Below are 20,004 nucleotides of genomic sequence, written 5' to 3'. Positions count from 1 at the left end.
TATCTTCGAGGATATCTTTCGCAGAAGTAGGTATCTCGAAGTTCCAAAAAGTCTCGTTTACTTTAGCGTTGACATTTCTTATATATAGGTACATACATATATTACAAGTTACGATCACTGTGCTCGGGTCGGTTTCCCCGACGGCTTTTTCCCGGGAAAATTTCTTTTCCCGCCCGCAGGGAGACAATCTCTTTCTTCTTTTCGCTCGGAGTTCAGATTCAGAAGGGGGCTGGCTTAATCGCGGACCCGAGGTCGTCCCGTCTTGTCGCGGCAACATTACCGTGAAATGTCTCAACGACCGACACGGCGGACACGGTGGCGGCGACGGGGATGGGGACGGGGACGCGGACGGAGACGGAGACAGGGACGGGGGCGGGGGCGGGGGCGGAGGCGGAGGCGGCGGCGGCGGCAACGGCGGGCCGTTATGGTGGGGACGCACGTGTCGTCCCTTTTGTCATTGTGATATAATACATCCGAGTCAATTCGAGCCTTCGCCTCGTGTACTTCACCGATATAGCGCGCGCGTGCGTGACCAACGTCGGTGTGCCCTCGACACCACGGGCCGGGGTAACATGGCGACTGCTCGGCGTGGTTTAGTCGATTTGCGACCATCGGCGCGTGTAGATCAATGAGAGAGGGACGACGACGTTGAGTGACAGTTCTTCTTCTACCGCTCCGTAAGTATATAATATTTATATACATATGTATATATAGATATATATGTAGATGTGTGTACATGTACAATTTTTTTTATTTATGTATACATATATAAATTTATAATATTTATATTGTGTTATTACATATGTATATTGCTCTGAAAAAAAGGGTTTATGGTCCGTGAGTTCTCGAACTCCATCCGGCGTGTCGTTACACGGCCGAATTCGCGCGTCGGTCGACACACGTGTGGCTTTTTTTGTCTTCATCTCCATCATCCCGCAACCGGAAATTGCACGCGCCTCCCCGGTAAGCCGGTTTCGTATATTCGAAAGGATCGAACACGGCGACGGGATCACGGCGCAGGTCGAGTTTCGCGACACGTCGAGGGGCCTCGCGCGTTGTTCCGCTACCCCGCGTTATTTCCCTCGTGAATGACGCAAATGCAACAGGAGGAGTAGAGCGCTTTAGTATTTTCCGTGCGATCTGAATTCTCGGTATTCGCGACAGTCTCCAAAATATGACCTCAATCCCGTCTTAAAAAAAAAAAACTGATTTTTTTCCGCTCTTTATCGGCTGTCCAATTCATTGAGCCGCAATACAAAATTTCGAGGTCAAAACAGGTCAAGGTACAAAAACAATCAACAATGATATAATTCCATTATAAATATTTCATCATTTCACACATTTAGCATTATTCGTTATACTAGAAGTATGTATTATATTCGATTACACTGCAGCGATAAATACAGCATATTATCAATAGGCATTCATAAATCATTTTACGAACAGAGGGTTCTGAAAAATTCATTTTTCTCCCATAAAATACCGTGGCATTTTTGCATCAGGATATTATTTGATCCTAAACCGAAACGTACAAAACAGTTGCTTTATTGGAAGCAATATATAACTTCCGAGACGTTTCAGTGCAAACCTCTTAGGCATACACGACGCGCAAATAATCTTACTGTCTAAATATTAACTTACAATTTGAATAGATAAACAACCGTAAGTTTTTATCGTCGCGCCGGTTAAATATTGTGTAAGAATTTCCGACACCTAAAATGACGAGGTGGAAAGTGGAAATGATCTTAGATATCTTGAAAAACTGAGAGTTTCCATTTTCGTGGACGTATTGAATCCTTGCATATACGTCGATAATCTTGGCTCGTCTTCCCCCATTCACGTCGCGGATGCGGTATCGTTCGCTTGCAAGGTCCATAAATTCGCGCATGTCTGTAAAATATGATCTTAGCTGCGAGAACTGCAGAGAAATCGGTGGAGAATGGGTCCTAGAGAAAATGGATAGAGAGTAAAAAAGAATTGCGCGTGTCCGTCCTTCTCTGCGACGTGCTGACTTACAGAGAATACGTGCGGGCACACAAGTTCGAGTCGTTGAACTTTGCAGCCGCCACGTGTGCTCTCCGCGGGCTTCTCGTGTGCGGAAAAAAAAACGGGAATTCAGTATCCACAGTGAATTCGCGGAACGTGAGAAAAGGGAGCGATGTCGATTCGCTGACGTTCTTTCCGGTTGCGTTTTTCCCGCAATCTTGAAGATTTTGTGAAAGCAAACCGAAAAATATGCGAATATCTGTAAAATTTGAATTATAAGTCGAATTCGAATTTTCTTATCGAAAATTGAAATTACGAATTTAAACTGATAGTTATCGTACTAAATAATAATCACTTGACTAAAATGCTGTTGAACTAATTAGCCATTCGATTCGCGCGATTTTAAATAATTCGGAGGTAAGCGAACCCGATTGCTTTTGTTTTTCGAAATGTATACGCGAAACGTATCCGAAAAGATTTATCGAAGGGTTTAATAGTTAAATGTGAAATGTAAAATCGAAAATAATTCATAATTGTTTTTCATATACGGATCACACGTATGCGTTGTTAATTACAGGTGAGTTCATAAAAGTAAATTTCGTAGGAACCGGAATACGTGCGAAATTCATTTGAATGGGAAGAAAAATAAAATCAATATCGCAATATCTATATCAATAACTGTTGCAACGATTATACGGAAAATTGCTGACACATTTTGAAGCTTCTCAGGTAACTGAGAACCTTTGAACAATTTGGAAATTATTGCGTATATATTCGTATACCTGATTCAGCTGAAATAGATTCGAGGTTTTTTTCATTTGACCATCAGTAATATTGTCCGCTAAGGCAAGAAATGCATTTATCGTGTGCGACTACGATAAGCTCAACTCTTAAATAAAGTTCAGCCAGATAATACACGCGACCCGAATATTCTTTTCGTTTTTACTGTATCTCGCAATGTGCTGGCTTATGTTTTTCACAGCTCTCCTTTGAATGGTATATAAACGGGTATGAGAAACGCTTTTACTCCAGTTCCAATTTGTTAACGAACGTGACGATCGGTTCAATTAGCGTGAATATAGATATCTAAGTCTGACAAATTACGAATCTCGTAATAAAATGTGAGAGAACTCGGTTGGATATGCGGAAAAAAAATGTTTTTTAATAAAACTATGTCAGAGATAAAATGCCCCGGCGTTGAATAAAAGTTTTGAAATGTGCAAAAATAACCGATATTATAGTTCACGATATATTAAACGGTGCGTCAGTGTAGACAATTTATTATATATAAATCTCGGAATTTATTCCTCGTATATATTAATTTGTCGATATTTTACATCGATGGATCTGTAGACGCAATAACTCTGCGATGCATGTTTTTTTTAATATTTATCGTGCAGCTTGCAAAATTTCCAGTAATTCACTAGTTTGCTGTGCGATCTAGCGTCAAAAAATACACACCGTGTGTATATCGTTGTGTCTAGTCTTTATCAATTTGTCATGAATGATCTTTCCTTGAAAGATATTACGAGTTAGAGTTCGTGGAGAAGTATAATTAATGACTCCATTGTCAGACGTAACATGAAAATGATAAAGAATTAAACTTTCATATCTTCCGACTACAATTGGCAAATAATCATTTGATGATTGTCATCGTGACAATTCGACCATTGGCTGAGGTAATATTTTTCGCAATAAATTTAATAATTTAATTTAATTTAAATTATTTAAAAATGAGATGCTTATACAACATATACAACATAAGTATCAAAGATTATTAACGTCTTGACGATCAATCGGACCAAAACCAATGGTCGAATTGTCACGATGACAATCATCGAATAATTATTTGCCAATTGTATAGTCGGAAGAAATGAACGTTTAATTGTTTATTATATCGTTGGCGAATTACCAATGTATTTTCGATGAAAATTTATATATACGCTGTTCGATATTTCGCATCCTTATACTTTGTAATGATAAATTCTTTGATCGATTTGGGATCTTTTCTTTCTCGATGAAAATATTAAGGGATGTATGCTATTATTTTGTCATAATCTTCTAATTTCGGACATTCCGTATCTTTATAATTCATATTAAAATATGAAGTCTGTTTGAAATTAACTAAAATTAACTAAAGAATCTATCTGCGTCTGCTTGACTCACGAAAAATTATAATTCTTTCGGTTAAAAATCGCCTCTGTCTTTCGATTTTTCTATATATATATTAAATTGTATAATCTTTTATTTCATACCATTTTATTTTTATTCTTTTTAGAGTGAAATAAAATAAAGATTTTTCATTCTTTTTTCCTTTTGACGTTTTCGTTCATTCAGATAACTTTTAGACTTTATTAGACGTGAAACCGAAATGCAAAACGAGAAGAAAAAATGTAGAGAAGTACAAAGCTTTTAAATAAATACTTAACACGAAAGTAAATTGTAGAGTAGAAATAGAAGTGGAATTGGAAAATTGTCAGAAACTAGAAAAATAATTTAAGTAAGTTAAAAAGAAATTTGCATGGAACGGTTATAAGTTTCGCTAAAAGTGAATTGTTAATAATATAAGTGTATTAATTATCGATAAACATATTTATTTTTCAACGTAGAGCGCAAGACTTTTTACAATATAAATCTCTCTATCTAAACTGCGTAGCTCCTACGTGTATAGATTTATATGCAAATCTCTCCAACCACTTAATATGTGTGTACACTAAACTCCAATTAAAATTCTGTTAGAGTTATCCCAATCGACATTTACTGCGCCACAAAAAGTCTTCCATTTTCAATGGCCAATTGCACAAACACTACGAGTGTATTTCGACATCCTCCGAGAGAAGAAATCGATTCCAACTTGGCCAAAGTCGTGTTTGTTTACGTGCAGAAAGTTTCAAGAAGTTGACGTTTAACGCACTTATCATACTTATCGTACTTGTAATGACGCGCGTTGGGATTTACTTGTGAAAGTCACGAGAAAATCATAGAAATGGTGAAACTGAGCTGTAAGGCGAGAAGATAAGTTTGATAAATCTTGCAGACATGCAGCCGCAAATGCAATTAATAAATATAACTATGAAATGTATAATAAAATAACCCCGGTGAAAAAATTTCTCATTTTTTTTTTTTCAGAAATTTTGTAAGAATTGAGACTTATGAAAAATTCTGAAAACAATATGAAATTTCTCAGATACTTTCAGAAATAATTGGATGAGGATTCTCGGAATATTTCAGTACCCGCGGCATATGTATGAAAATTTCTGATTTTCTCATATTTATTCAGATTTCTACAAAGATGTGTTGGCGGGAAAAGTCTGAAATATTTTATCATTATTTTGTCTGAGGTCTTCCGAAAAACGTTCCAATTCCAATATTAAAATCTGAAAAATTCTGAGCATTCTGAAGAATTAAAAAAATTTTCCCGAATTTCTGATTAATAAATATATATAAAAAATTCTGAGACATTTTTTTACTAAGGATTACAGGAAAGTATACAGGGAGTAAAAAAAGCGGTCTGACGAGAGGAATATAAAAATATATAGAAAGCACCTTCCCCCCTATGCAAAAAGGTGCGGGCTCGCAGATTAAAAAACACGCGCGATCAGACACGATAAAAATCTCAGAACTAAAAAGCTATCTATCAGGGTTTACTAATCACTGTTACGGATAACAGCGAAATATATATATCAGTTATCACTTTCGAGTTCGATAAGACGCTCCCCTTCCCCCTCTCCCTCCTTTTAAAACTATCGTCCAGTCATCTATGCCTGGAATAACGTATTCAGGGAGATTCGTATATAGGCACGTTCTATTAAATATCCGGCCTCGCCCTGCGAGTGCCCCGCCCCCAAAAGGATCCGTTCCCCTCGGCCGTGAAAAATCGGCGACATCAGCTTCTACGCATTGTACGCAACGAGGCGCACGACGCCGCGCCGCGCGGACGCGTTTCCTCATTAACACGTGTCCCGGCGTCTCGGAATGATGTCAGTGCGCGCACGTGTCACACCGACGTCTATACAGGTCGGCGCGTGTATACGCGCGTGTCGCCGGGCGCGGAGGCAATGGAGGCATTCGTCCCCGCATCTCTCTCGCTAATAGAGCGAGCGTGCGGGGCAGGATGACGTAAGACGGCCTTCCACGTGCCCGCCCTCGTCAGCCTCGTCGCTCGCCGTCGCCGTCGCGCGTGTATCGCTCTCTGATACACGGCGCGCGGCGTAACCTTAACGCTTTAATCGAGTTTTTCCCCGCGAATCTGAGGCGAATGTGCCACAATTATCGCATCGCACACGTTAACTTGCATATCGCGTCGCACGTCGCGCGCAGCGTTATGATTTTCAGCACCGTCGGCGGAAAGCGCAAAATAGATTGCTTCGAACGTGTTCGGGGAACGCGCGCGCGTGTGCGCGCGCGTTAATCACCGACACGTGCCAAAGCTTGGAAAAAAAAATCGTGTTTATGCTGACGAGTCGAGTAGGTCTTCCTGAAAGAATCGTAAGACTGATTACGTATTCCACCAGCTGAGTGGCGCGATTATTTATCTGTTGATGGATGGAGGCGAGTACGGAGAAACCCGTGTCGCTTTCGTCATATGGATATATGTATATCTAGTTCGATAAACTATACGGTTTTAATAACGGAATGCAGCGAGAATACTAGGGAGATATACGGGCAGGAGATTCGTTCTTCAAATAGAACGTATTGCATCGAGACTTTTAGAAATAAGCGCTCGCGGAATACTCGGAAATCGGAATGAAGATTCTAATACGCTCCAAAAAGAGAGATGCGCGATAGTGGTTAAAATTATATTTCACGATATCGCGTCGGTGTAGACTCGTATATATAATCATGCGATTCATCCCTCGTAATATTAATTTTTCGATATTTCACGTCGGTGGACGGCGATGAATAAGGGACACTATTTTTAACATCTTTCATTCTTATATGTTTTGAAAAATAACTTTAATACTCGAAGCGTAATATACCTTGGACGTGTGTGTGTATCCCCGATTAAGGATATACACTTCGAGAACTAGTTTTTCTTCGAAATATATAATTTCACATTTATATGTACATATATTTTTTATTCGTCACATTTTATATATATTTATTAAATTATACATATAATTTTAGAAATAGCATAAAATGATATATATAAATATAATATAAATAAAATAAATAAAATTATATGATAAATAATTTTGTAAATATATATAAAATCTGACAAATAAGAAATATATGTATATATATGAACGTGATGAAGCACGGATGTAACGCAAGACTGCGCGAGGGGTCGTAAAAATTCGCGCGAAAATAGAGCGGCATAAATAATATAGAGAGTGAAATGCAAGCGCGCGCGCGCGCGCGTGCCGCGCGATGCAGATGCTCTTTACCTGCTCGGGTTTCCACGCACCACCGATGTGTCAAGGACTCCTTGTATTTATTTATCACGTATCATACGGTCGCGGATATACGTGCACGCGCGCGCGCGCGCGCGCGTCACGCCTCGCACGTGGTGGAGGATTCGAGGTCAAAACAATCTCAAATATACGCGCCGCGCCACGAGTGGGAGTCGTGAGGCTTTGGCATTATTTCGGTGCAGGCACGTGCAGTGACGTCGGCGGTAATCAGGTCATCGCCTGCATCGATCGCATCGGGCGGCGATGGCGGCGGCGGCGGCGGCGGCGGCGGTAACGGCGGTGGCGGCGGAAGGATACCCCACGTGCAGGATACATAGGTCGTCGTCAAAACGCCGGATGTTATTCCGTAGTCAATATAGCGAGACATTAAGAAATACGTCGGCTCGCTAATGACGCGCCACTCGACCGAGCGTTTTGCGGAAGTGATAACAACAATGACAGATCCATGGATCCAATGCATTGTTGTACACGTCTTTTATATGCGCGCGTACTGATTTTTTGAAGTTCATCGATCCCGATAACCGCGCACACGAGTGCGATGCTACTCTGTCGATTGACAAGTCAATAATTTGGAGATATATGTATTTTTTTTTTTTTTTAATATTCATAGCATGCGCGTTGGATTGTGCATAAATGAAATTAAAATATCCGGGAACACGATTTGTCCATTTCGCAAATGCGACGCGTCTTCGCCGCGCGCGTTTATGAAAGCACCATCACCATATATGTTGCTGGCGATATTTTATGAACAAATTATTGTAGAAGAAAACTTTAGTAAAGTGATACTTTTTAATAATCTTTTGGAATAAGAATTCCAAATAAGAATTTGGAATAAGAAACTCACTTTTATTACTTTAAAAAAAAAATGAGATGGATTTTGTTGAGAGAGAAAAAGGAATGCAATATGGATGCGATATTACCTTTCCCTGCTCAATGTAGATTTATTCTAGAACGTATTTGATCGCTTAAAATAGAACCCTGAATATATCCCGAATATAAATAAGCCAAGTGACGGGGGAGAAAATACTTGTACAATATTTGCGCAATTCTGCATGAAATGATCAAATAGATTCTAAAAGTTATGACTTGCGCATCGGCGAGAAGTTAATTATGATTATAATTATTTGAGAAATAATGTCGTACTTCTTTATGTGAGAACACAATTTATAACATTTTATTAGAAAATTTATTGTAAAACATTTTGTTACGCTGTTTCATAATTCTTTACGTAACTTTCAGTGATAAAAAATTTACGATAATGAAAAAATACTACGAAATAGTATAGTAATTAAAACTAACATGTTTAGTTTTAATGCAATTATATATCGATTGTGTAAATTTGTGAATGGATACTAAAATTGATATACCTAATATTCACCGTAGTATTTCGTCTACATTACGTTATTCTTGCTTTTATTAAACGCTACTAACTCGGATACGCCCACCTAGGGTGATTTTTACACCCCAGTGTCGAAAAAATGGAGCTTACGTAACAGTAATTCTTTTATCAATCGAGAATCCATACCTATTACCTTTCATTCGAAGGTTCCGAGACCCAGCCCGCATAATAGAAAAAAAAAATTATGTAAGACCTGCACATTCCTAGTACAGACTGATTAAAATTTACTGAGGTGTAGAAATCATCCCAGGTGATCGTTTACGTTACAAAAATAAAGTATAATAAGAGTCGAATTTATATTATAAATTCGACATAATAATCTGAGTTTTATAATAAATAAATAATAATGTATAATTATAACAGTTAATATAAAATAGAAAAAATAACAATTAAATAAAAACATACATGTGAATGTTTAGAAAAAAAAACAAATTTTAATAAATATTTATTTTTATTTAAAAATACTTTGTTACTTATATATTTATAATAATATAATAAACAAATATGATAAAAATAAATTATTTTTAATATTTCTGGACGAGCAAACACAATATAATATTTTTTAACAAATGATTTTATGGTAGCGAATAACTTTATTTTAAATTGCTATAAAATGAGTATTATATAATATGCATATAGTTTTAATAACTATTCGTTTTACGAACCTTTAAACATGCAATCCCACATCAAAAATCCGCGATACAAAAGCGTTTTATTAATTAATATCTCAATTTTTATGTGCTTCTTTCGTTTTTAAAATGTTTTTTATTCCTCCTTACTTTTTTCAGGAAAGTTGAAAAAATCTAGTTCAGAATGTTGAGTAAATCTACATATATATTGTCCTCAAATACTAATAAATTATAAAACGATCAAAAATATGCAATATATAATTCTAATAACAATGACTTTTAATTGGGATATAAAAATCAGTCCAAATAATGGTCACCCCAGATGACCATTTATGCAAAAAAATCAGGCGTCCGTTCCCAGATTAAATATCGTACGATAATGCGGAATTCATGTTTCAGGATTCTCACACCGAGAATGGCGCCGACTATTTGCGTAGCGGAATTCCCGATGGCGGGTACCACCGTTAGCACCCTCGTTCGCCGCCGACGAGGATCCGAAAACGGCGCGAAACGGCGGAGATTAGCGTTGGAAGAGATTATGCTGCGTACCGGGACGATCGTCGAAACGCTCGTACCACCCGGCGAACATTGTTCACGGAGACTCGACCACGACGTGGATACGGTCCCGAATTGTTCCGTCGTGAAAGCGGACAGAAGCGAGGAGCACCCGATGAATGTGGACGAGAATTACAGACGACACGTTGCGGAAAGAAGAAAAGGTAAAAGGGATCGCTAACGCGACATCACGCGAGATGTTTCATTTTATCTCGGAATTATTTGAGATTTTTCAGCAATCCTCGCGGCAACACGCATTTTCGATTCGAGTCGCCCAAGCAAGCAATTTCCATTAAAGTGCTTTTTCATGTTGACGCTCGACGCTCATTTTCGAGCGAGCAAAAAAATCTTCAGAAATAATATTTTTTATTTATATACATATGTCTGTAAAAATATTACTACTTGAAGATATTACTTGAAAATCATTAATTCAAAGTCCATTTTTTATTGTACCGGGACGATCAATGACGATTCAGCGACAACGCTGATAGATAAAAAATTCAACTTTATTTCTTTGACGCTAGCGTCAAAGCGAAATCACGCGACCCCAGAATAATATTTTTCATTTATATATATATAAATAAAAAAGTTTTGCTCGCTGAAAATAAGCGTCTTTTCAATGTGAAAAGACACCTTTGTGTAAAGAGTCTTGTGAATTCATTCGAAACTGAGAGGCAGAACCGCAAAACTGACAAAAACAAATAGCACGCTTTACGGGGAGGGTGCACTTGAAAATGTAATCCACGTATTAATTTGTAATTTTTTTTTCAAGTACATTATTTTCTGCTATTTGCGTTTTGAGCTGTAAACAATTATTGGATATATGCAATGTATATTTAAATTAAAAAAAAAAAAGAAAAAAAAAGATTATATATCACTGTTAAAAATGGATAAGCAATTTTAAAAAATTTGTCATTTTTATTTGATTTGTCATCAAATCCTGTCATCAGGATTTAGCACCCTCAGCTTGTAGCCTTGATTTAAAATAGACAAAGCTAAATCGTTCCAAGAAATGCAATGCCAAACATCGGGTGACCAAAAGAGTTCGTTTTTCGAGAGCATTTCTATGAATCATATTGTTTTATGTTGCAATAGTTGGCAAGTTCAAACCTGCGTCATGCCGCACATACTAGTCAATCAGTACCTGTACGTTAACTCGTTGTGTTAATTTCTCGAAGATTTTGGTTTTTAATAATAAGAATTGCACGAACTTCTTTTCAATTATCTGATGACATCAGAACTTTTCAAGCGCTCTCCTACAGAATCATGTTTTCCGATCTTTATGTACCTTTTTCTTCAGAAGTACTAAATCGATTTTATAATTTCTTCCTTAATCTCTTCAGAAACGAACTATGATTTGATCACGGTCAGCATAAAAAGAAATCGTAATTTTATAAAAAGAAAAAGAGTATATATAAGAAACTGATGATAATTGAATTGATCCAATGATGAGAAAAAGGAAAAGGAAGACAGACAATTTTGCACTGTACTCTCGCATCTGCACCCTCCCCGTTAGGATAAAGCAAAGCTTGTCGAAGTTTTTTCCCTCCACGAGGCAGTCTTCGTAATCCTCATATCCTCGTAAATCCCTCGCGTTCGCTCGATTCATCTTATTTTCGCGCATTTTGTACCCGATTCACGAATTCTCGACTAACACGTTTCTCAATCGTTCCCGCAGATCTCTTGAGCATTGTCATACGCACGATAATTCTCGTGCGGCGCAATCGTATCCTCCAGAGGCGTCTGAACGCGTTGCGGGCGGAAACGCGACGGTTCCTCAGTTCCGTGTTAAATAATCCGGAAGGTCAGCAACGAAGATCGCGAATGCCGTCGCATTCGGAGGACTCGTCCCCCACGAAGAAAGCCGTCTCGACGAGAAATTCGTTTCACGGAGCCACCTACGGTTGCGGTAATCGCGACCGCACCAGTGACGAGTCAAGTTCATCCGATAAGTCCGAAGATTCGGACAGGAGCGAATGTTGATCTTTCACCACCCGAAGATTGATAACTTCTCAATCGGCGCGTAAATAGACGGTGAGTCATTTAGGCGCCCGCCACCTCTACTCCGCGTATCTAGACACATGTTTGACTCTTTAGATATATTTTAATACACTTCTCTTCGGGAGAAGAGACTCCGACATAGACTCTTCTCCTGTTCTGCGTAATGTGTAAAAAAAAAAAAAACTGACAAATGTATTCCTATGTTACTCTGCAGGGTCCCAGTGTCTATAAGAACTCAAGTATCATTAGCTTTCACGTACGGAGTACTCCAGAATTAACGGAAAGTGAACTTGCAACGTTATCTCTTCGTGAAATTTTTAATTTTTTTTGTTTGCCGGAGAAATTTGCATCAATCATCTCTTCGAAACTGGAAATTGAGAATGAATGACTTTTCGGAAATTAAGCTTTAAAGGCGGTAATAAGTGACGGGATTGACATTCGCAAATGATGATTGATAAATAATTATATTTGTCGCGCGTTGTTGAGAACGCGAATATGAATTTAACAGAGTTTAAATTTGAGACTCGATTACGCCGAATATTAGAACGTGAGGAATGGAGAATGATGCCATTCTTCGATAATATCGATAAAAAAAAAAGTGACTTTCTTCTACTTCCAATTTTACGGAGGAAGCAATGCTATATTTCCAATTTTGTCTATTCTGGAACGCTCTCTCCACCTTCGTATTCACGTTACGATATCTATAGTATTTAGAGCGATAGAGATTTCACTGAACAAATAAATTGTTTCGCGTTAACAAGTTCGATCCAAACTGTAGACTAAAGAATTTAATGCTGCGCTGAAATGTCAGAACGAAGCTTTCGATGAGAGAGACGAGCGATTTCGCTGTGCGCGGCAATTTGTATAAAATAAGGGGGAACCCGATGTAATCGCGTCTTATTACATAATAATTCCGAGATATAGCGAGGAAAATTATTCTTGGATGTTAATATACGCAGGCAGAACTCGTGCACTTTTTTCCAACGTTTAAGACTTTCACTGTTTCAGATATCGAAACAAATGAGATTGCTCCTTTTGGAGGATTTAAAATTAACCGTGTGTGTCAGAGCGACAAGTAATCCTTTGATTAAACGTCAGATACTTGTTAAACGTTTAGATGGCATAAGCACTCAAACAAGAGAGTGTTAGTATAATCGCTTCGAGTAGTGTAAGATACGGGAAGAACGCCATTAATTAATCTAGTTCATTAGGATCGTGGCAGTTAAGCCTTACACGATTTTTCATTGGTAATCGATTATTGAGAGGTAGAATGGTGGTTACGGAAATCAGTCTGCTATTGACAATGCTAATTAATGCTGAAGTAAAGGAACGAATAATGTTACAATGTTATACACAATTCGATTTACAAGTTACACGTTAAAAAGCTGTTTTGAATAATCGAAACACTTTGCAATGCTAATTTACGCTTTGATTTCCGGTGATTTCCGCTTATCGCAGAATAGAACATAGAAACGTTGCAGAAACGTTATAATACATTTCCGGGCCGCCCCGTTTAAATTTGTAATTATCTGACGTTTATTGTATCTTGAAATATTTCTACAACTCCCGAAGGTGGAGGGGAAGGAGTTACATAAATATAAAGAAAATGAAAAAAGTATGATGGTATCCAACTAAAGAGCAGCTGAATAAAAACTTTAACTGATCGCTGCTGGTTTGAGTTGGAAAAAAAATTTTACGAAATTTTCAACTCTTTTTCATTATTTCCAATCGTCAACGATGCTGAATAAAACAGTTGACGAAATCGATTTTAATTACCGTCAGCTTATTTATCTAAATAATCGAGATTGCCATTAAACGGCTAATGTTTCGAAATCAGAAGCGGTAATGATGTATAATGTAAAAATGTTACAATTCTCGTAACATTTGCAAATCCTCGTAACATTACTCGTACAATATTGTTTCGGTATATACTATGTAATCATGATAATATTAGAGTCACAAAGTCAGTTGAAAGAAGATTTTCTCTCGGATTTTTTATGGAACATTAGTATAACATCCGATCTAACAATTTAAACATTAATCGAGCGTACCCTGTTACTATTACATGGCTGTGAAGTCTGTATTTACACCCACATTATCTTCTTTGCAATATTTTACCTAACTTGCGTGGCTGTTTTGTCAAACGGATTTCTGTAGCTGTACTAAGATACGTAATTTTACGCGATTTTTAGTTTTATATGTGCGTGACAGTTGTCATTGATAATCACATAATCGTTACGCGTCGAGAAATATGATGAATTCTTTTTATGAAAAAGAAAGAGAACGATGGAATTGATATTTACGGCAGAAATTAACACCAGGTCACAATAGACTTAAGTCCAGTCGTGAATAAATCTCCAATGCTTATAAATACAGTCTAATACTTTTCAGCACTGACTACTTTTTGTGTTTCATAAAAAATGTAAGCTAGGATCATCAATTGCATGCTTAAGATTAGCTTTGTCAACAATTTTTATGTGATATTTTTCCAGTAATTTGGCGCACGACGTTCCAGCTTGACGTATGCAAAATTTTTGGAAATTTTAATTTGATTTCAATTTGACGATTATTTCACGAGTTTAGCTATTAGCAATGATGATGTAAGTATAACATTATAAAGAAGAGATTTGATATCTCTGATAAGTAATAAATCCTTATTTATTTTATGATCGTAGTGTATTTTGAGATATCTATATAACTAACAAATTGAAAGCAATGTTAATACCGCATTTAATCTATTTTAGAATTGTGTGATAAAATCTCATAGTACATATATATATATTTCAGGAATATATAATTAATAACTTCATACTGAAAGTCATGTGATAAATATCCTTTTAGCATTATTCAATCAAACTGTATGCGAATAGAGAGAATTTGTGCCTAAGGTGCATGTACGCCACACTTTCCAATCACTGGAGCAATACAAATATACATCTATAATAAGCGACGATTAGATAATATTTAGATTCAATGTAGTGATTAGACCTAATGTCTGTCATAATATTTACTGTATTTACATTAGATAAGAATATTTTATTGTCGACATGATTACAAAACATTTTATGAATTTGATCTTACATATGAGATGGACATGTGCGTATGTGTATGTGTGTATGCATGCATATGTGCGTGCGTGCATGCACGAGAATAAACCCATTATACATTAAATACATTAAAAAATGTATTTAATACATAAAAATATTTACAAATAATGTCTTGTCATATCACTGTGCTTAATTATTTCTAATATCGCTATTGGAAACAAACGGAATCAAATATTGTAATAAGAAATTAGTATTTAACAGAGCAATATTCATAATTATATCGTATACCAATATATTTTGTATAGCTTGTATGACTTAAAAATAATTGAAAGAGTATATACTTGGTATATATATTGCATTCCCCAAGACTTTAAAGGAAGAACAGAATGTTTATTATTATAAAAATTTTTAACTCGATTATAATTAATGATTATATTACTGCAACAAAGTAATATTGTATATATGATAACTTATTTACACCCTTCAATTCTACACCAGTTAATTTTATTTCAAATGCTGCCCATATATATTTGTAGCCTCGTAACATTATACCCTTTTAAATATGTAGTAAAAAAATAAAGACAATTTTACAATCATAATACTTTATGACTATCACTGATTTATCACTATATTTTATTTGAATGTTTATTTAACAATAATTTTATAGATTAAGATATGCTATGTTAAACTGTACAAGATCTAATCCCTCAAATATTGCTTTCTGATATTCACAAAAATTGTGAAATTCCTTTAAATATATATCTTTTTTTTTTTACTTTAAGATTTGTAGTACTAATTTTTATTAATGGGCTTCCGGTGATTGGGATAAGAGAACTATCAAAACCCACAAATGGAGTAGTGCCTATAAAAATACATATTGCGTTTTGTAACAGTATTTATATTATAACAATTAATACGTATGCGTATACTTACCATATAAATCAGTACTAAAATTCTAGCTAATGGATATCTCCTTAAAAATACTCCTGTTCGAACACTTATAGCATCCAATGAAGAATAAGCTCTTTTTACTCTTCTAGCAACGCTGGTATCGAACGGTGTTTCTATTAAAAACGTGGGAACTTGAGCTTTTGCATCGTCCGTATCGTTTATATTATTGTACGATATGTTTCTCCGTAAATTGCCTGCAGCATTTCTGTATTCATGCTGTTAAGAAGACTGTTGTTAGTATGTACGTACATAAAGACCAAACATTCTTTAGAGGGAAACATATTTTAAAATACTAAATTTTACAATATCAAAATTTAAAATTTTATTTGTAAATATATCAAACAAAAAAATTCTCTATAAAAATTTATAAGCTATTATATTTACCTCAATCTTCTCAAGCTGGAGACGTAATGCATTTCTTTCTGTCGTCAAACATTCCAATGCTTGCTGTTTTAGAACCAGAGTTTGGGTAAGAGTCGCTATTCTCGAATCCATTTCATTGCTCGGCGTTGTCGATACAGATAATTGCAACTTAAGCTTAGAAATCTCCGAATTCTGCTTTTGTAATTGTAAACTAAATCCATTACGTTGACTAATTAGTTCATCTTTCAAGGATCTTGTTTCCTAAAACATTTGTATTTTCAACCCTTTTGATTTATTAATTCAATAACTTAGAGATGTGATATTTGTAGAGATGCAAAAAAATGTGATTTACTTCTGAACGCAATCTTATATCTTCTTCCGCTTCTAATCTTCGACGTCTTTCACTAGCAAGAATCTCTTGATTTTGTAGATTTGTCTCGGCTGACTTTTGTCTTATCTTTTCCAAGTTCAGATCTGCATTTATCAACTCTTCCCTCAGCATTTTCAGCTGCTGGCACATTTGCTGATTTTCCTCCCTAACACTGTCACGTTCCTGCCTGTGATTTGATAAAATAGATTATTAAATCGAGTTCACAGATCGACTGTCGGATGTTAACGTTACACAGTTGTAAAAATGTTAATTGACGTTACTTTAATTGATTCAACTCCATGATCGTGGCTTCATCCATAGCTGTTGGTGCGTTGCTTTTCAGTTCTGTTATGAGTTTTTCCTTTTCTTGTAAAGTTCTCAGCGCTCTGGCCTTATGCTGTTCTAGTTCCGATCTAATCGAGTTTAATTCCTGCTTTTTCCTGTCAATAACAGACTGCAAATCTATTATTTGCTTTGACTGCTCTAACTTTTCTACTTCCAAAGTTTTCAACTGTTCATTTAAAACCACGATTTCTTTCTGATAGTCTGTTTGTTTCCCAGGAAATTCATTTTGTTTTTCCACGTGCCTTTCCATCTCTCTTGTATATTTTCGTTTGTTCGCTGAATCAATTGGATTATCTAAATTATCCGTTTTTACACCGTTTGATTTTATTTTATATCTGGGCTGGGGATAGAATATATCTGAATGTTCTTCCGCATTACTGTGTTCTACAATGTAAAAATGCAAAATATATGTAGAAAATAATACGCTACAAATCAAATTGATGTAAAAATTAAGATGTACCATTCTGTGTAGCTTCTGTCGTCGACTTATCCAGATTTCCACAATCCAAGGTCTGCGCTTCATTATATGGATATAAATTTGCATTCTCCGTACTTGTCTCAGCGTCTTTATCGTCCAAAGCGTTGGGGACCATTTCTATTGAAACATGAGACGGAGTTGGACTAATCCGATCACTCTGAATCGATAGATCCGAGTCTGTATCGGTAGGATGTTCTACCAATAACGATGAAGTAGTTGACAGTGATTTATAGGATTCCGCTGTTCTCTTCGGACTCGGGTCAGGCATATTCAAGTATGTAAATAGCGCGTCCTCTTTAGGTGCCGTTACATTTAACAGATTCACCGACGTTAAACTTGAAGTAGGAGCTGTGTAGGGAATATGCTCCGATAATCCCAATAGAGGCGTCTTGGACGTGCTTCCATTTAACCTGAATCAAAAGAACAGCTCGTTATATTTTCATGCACTTTTTTACCTCTGTAATACGTTCATTTGTTTAGAAAATATTTTTTTTCATTGATCGCTTTTTCATCAGCAATATGTTTAAAATCTGATGAAAGCGCAAGCGACATTTTGGTAGAATAAACAAATTATTATTTATATTATTTTACGTTGTGTACAAATAAAGTGAAATGACGAATGACGAATTTCACGAAGTGAAGTCAACTAATCCAAATATTCAACCAACAGTAATAACCTAGGAGATTGACATGAACGCAATTACCCAGATTCCGGAGAGAGCCACGTAACTTCTGACAGATGACCCTGCGGCATCTCGTATTTATCTTTATTCAAGACGGCCGCGGTGTTTTTGTCAATTTTATTTAACAGGTTCTCTGCCTTATCAGCAAGACCGGACAGCCAGGCCATATTGACGCGAGGGGCTGATAAGAAATGTCCGGAGAAAAGCGAATAGAACCGTGTCGCACGTAACGACTCCGACGAACCATACCACACACTCTCCCGATCGCTACACGACAAATGACAGAACACTGGCCGTAGGCCGTAGGCCGTAGAGTGGCGTAGGGGCAACGTGTTCGCTTCAGCTGCACTCTCCCGCACGACCCGCACTCGCTGCACTCAAACGGAAACTGTAATCATGATAAAAAACTCGCGAAACTCGATCTTTTCATTAATTTTTTAATCAAAGATCCATAGTGGATCTTCTGCTAGAGTTTCTCAAATAAAAGACACGCCGTCCGCAATTTTCAGGACGGTTTTCCAAAATGTTCGAGTTTAATTTATCTATGCAGTTTCTATTAATAAAAAATAAATCAAAATTAAATAGTTCGTACATATAAATATTATTACTACGGAAGTAAATCTGTAAAATGTGCGGCAACAAATCATTTACCGACATTAATTTTGAAAGAAAAAACCGTACGGTGATTTGGTGAATCGAGATGAGAGTTATCACTTTTCTGCAATGCATTATTAATAATGCATAATCTTGATCACTGCCAGTAAAAGAAGTAAAATTAGCATTACAAATTACTGATACGTTTCATTCTTCCCATCAGCGTCTATATTCAGGAACTTCGAACGTGACTTGCATTCAACAAACGGGCACGGTGGCTAACTTCACGTTGATGCATGACCGACTGCGCTGATTGGCTGGTCGCTAGGGAATTTTTGATTCTGATTAACTTTCGGAGAATTTTAAAGGTTACCTACGCATTTACGCGAATCGAGCACGCGAGAATCGAGATAAGTACCGATAGCAAATAAATTATCAGAGAGGACTTTTCTCGCGAATATATATAAAACTCTGGTTCCGGGTATCGTTACATTGCGTAAGGGTAAAGGTAATTTCGAAAAAGTCGAAAATTTGCATTAATGCAGGTAGATATACGAACGCGAGGATCCGAAGTATGAGTCTTATGGAAAACTCGGACACGCAGGTTGTCCTGGACGATCAGTTGCAGCATTTTATCGAGACCGAAACGAAAAAGCAGCATTTTCAGGTTAGTTCCTGGATCGGTTGCGCAAATAAATTTGCAGATATTTTCTATTTATATTTCGCACTTTGTAATTGCTAAAAAAAGAAACCTGAAATAAATATTTTTCATCATTTCCAACTTTATCGGACAGTTCGATCTCAACTTCACTGATATACTTGAGAAAGTTTAAATTCAATAATCTATCATATATCTTACCATATATTTCTTTACTATGATATTTCTGTGATATTTTCAGGGATTAGTACATGAATTAACGGGTCTTTGCTGGGAGACTTGTATGGATAAGCCGTCGCTACGCCTGGAGCCTAAAGTTCACAAGTGTCTCGTGAATTGCGTGGAGAGATTTATTGACACAACCAATTATATCACAAACAGATTAGAACGCGTTGCCACGAATATGCAGTCTGAGTCAGATAATATGGAATGAACGTGTATGATTTCTAGGATTATTCCTAGTGTCCAAGTTTGTTATGGACAAATTTTAAACATTTTGTAATATATCTGTACGTGTATCGGATCTACATA

At 36.6% G+C, this 20,004-nt stretch overlaps 3 protein-coding genes across 4 annotated transcripts; 2 read left to right on the top strand and 1 right to left on the bottom strand.

Annotated features, from left to right (window-relative positions):
- The first annotated feature begins 494 nt into the window (after positions 1 to 494).
- LOC112466294 lies at positions 495 to 15,160 on the top strand. 2 transcript variants are annotated; one of them, XR_003042124.1, is made up of 4 exons: positions 495 to 677; positions 9,828 to 10,147; positions 11,662 to 12,017; positions 12,199 to 15,160. XR_003042124.1 is itself a non-coding variant. In XM_025034323.1 (3 exons), exons 2-3 carry the CDS (start codon positions 9,844 to 9,846, stop codon positions 11,964 to 11,966), a joined length of 609 nt encoding a protein of 202 aa, XP_024890091.1. In that variant the 5' UTR covers positions 496 to 677; positions 9,828 to 9,843; the 3' UTR covers positions 11,967 to 12,167. The 2 variants fall into 2 exon arrangements, 1 of the variants encoding a protein (XP_024890091.1); XM_025034323.1 differs by lacking the exon at positions 12,199 to 15,160 and having other exon boundaries at positions 496 to 677; positions 11,662 to 12,167.
- A 358-nt stretch (positions 15,161 to 15,518) lies between these two features.
- On the bottom strand, positions 15,519 to 18,521 carry LOC112466288 (golgin subfamily A member 5). The gene is made up of 7 exons (XM_025034317.1): positions 18,243 to 18,521; positions 17,521 to 17,948; positions 16,997 to 17,444; positions 16,698 to 16,902; positions 16,367 to 16,606; positions 15,965 to 16,198; positions 15,519 to 15,893 (listed from the first exon to the last, which is right to left on the bottom strand). The coding sequence occupies exons 1-7, from the start codon at positions 18,386 to 18,388 to the stop codon at positions 15,834 to 15,836; spliced, it is 1,761 nt and encodes a 586-aa protein (XP_024890085.1). The 5' UTR covers positions 18,389 to 18,521; the 3' UTR covers positions 15,519 to 15,833.
- A 672-nt stretch (positions 18,522 to 19,193) lies between these two features.
- Positions 19,194 to 19,996, top strand: LOC112466295 (mitochondrial import inner membrane translocase subunit Tim8 A-like). Its single transcript, XM_025034324.1, has 2 exons — positions 19,194 to 19,482; positions 19,715 to 19,996. Exons 1-2 carry the CDS (start codon positions 19,390 to 19,392, stop codon positions 19,904 to 19,906), a joined length of 285 nt encoding a protein of 94 aa, XP_024890092.1. The 5' UTR covers positions 19,194 to 19,389; the 3' UTR covers positions 19,907 to 19,996.
- Positions 19,997 to 20,004: the final 8 nt, after the last annotated feature.

The sequence above is a fragment of the Temnothorax curvispinosus genome, unplaced genomic scaffold, assembly GCF_003070985.1.
Source record: "Temnothorax curvispinosus isolate PA1 unplaced genomic scaffold, ASM307098v1 QBEX01016033.1, whole genome shotgun sequence".
Lineage (NCBI taxonomy): Eukaryota > Metazoa > Arthropoda > Insecta > Hymenoptera > Formicidae > Temnothorax > Temnothorax curvispinosus.
Note: the sequence above shows the minus strand (reverse complement) of the source record. Positions and strands in the feature narration are given on the sequence as shown.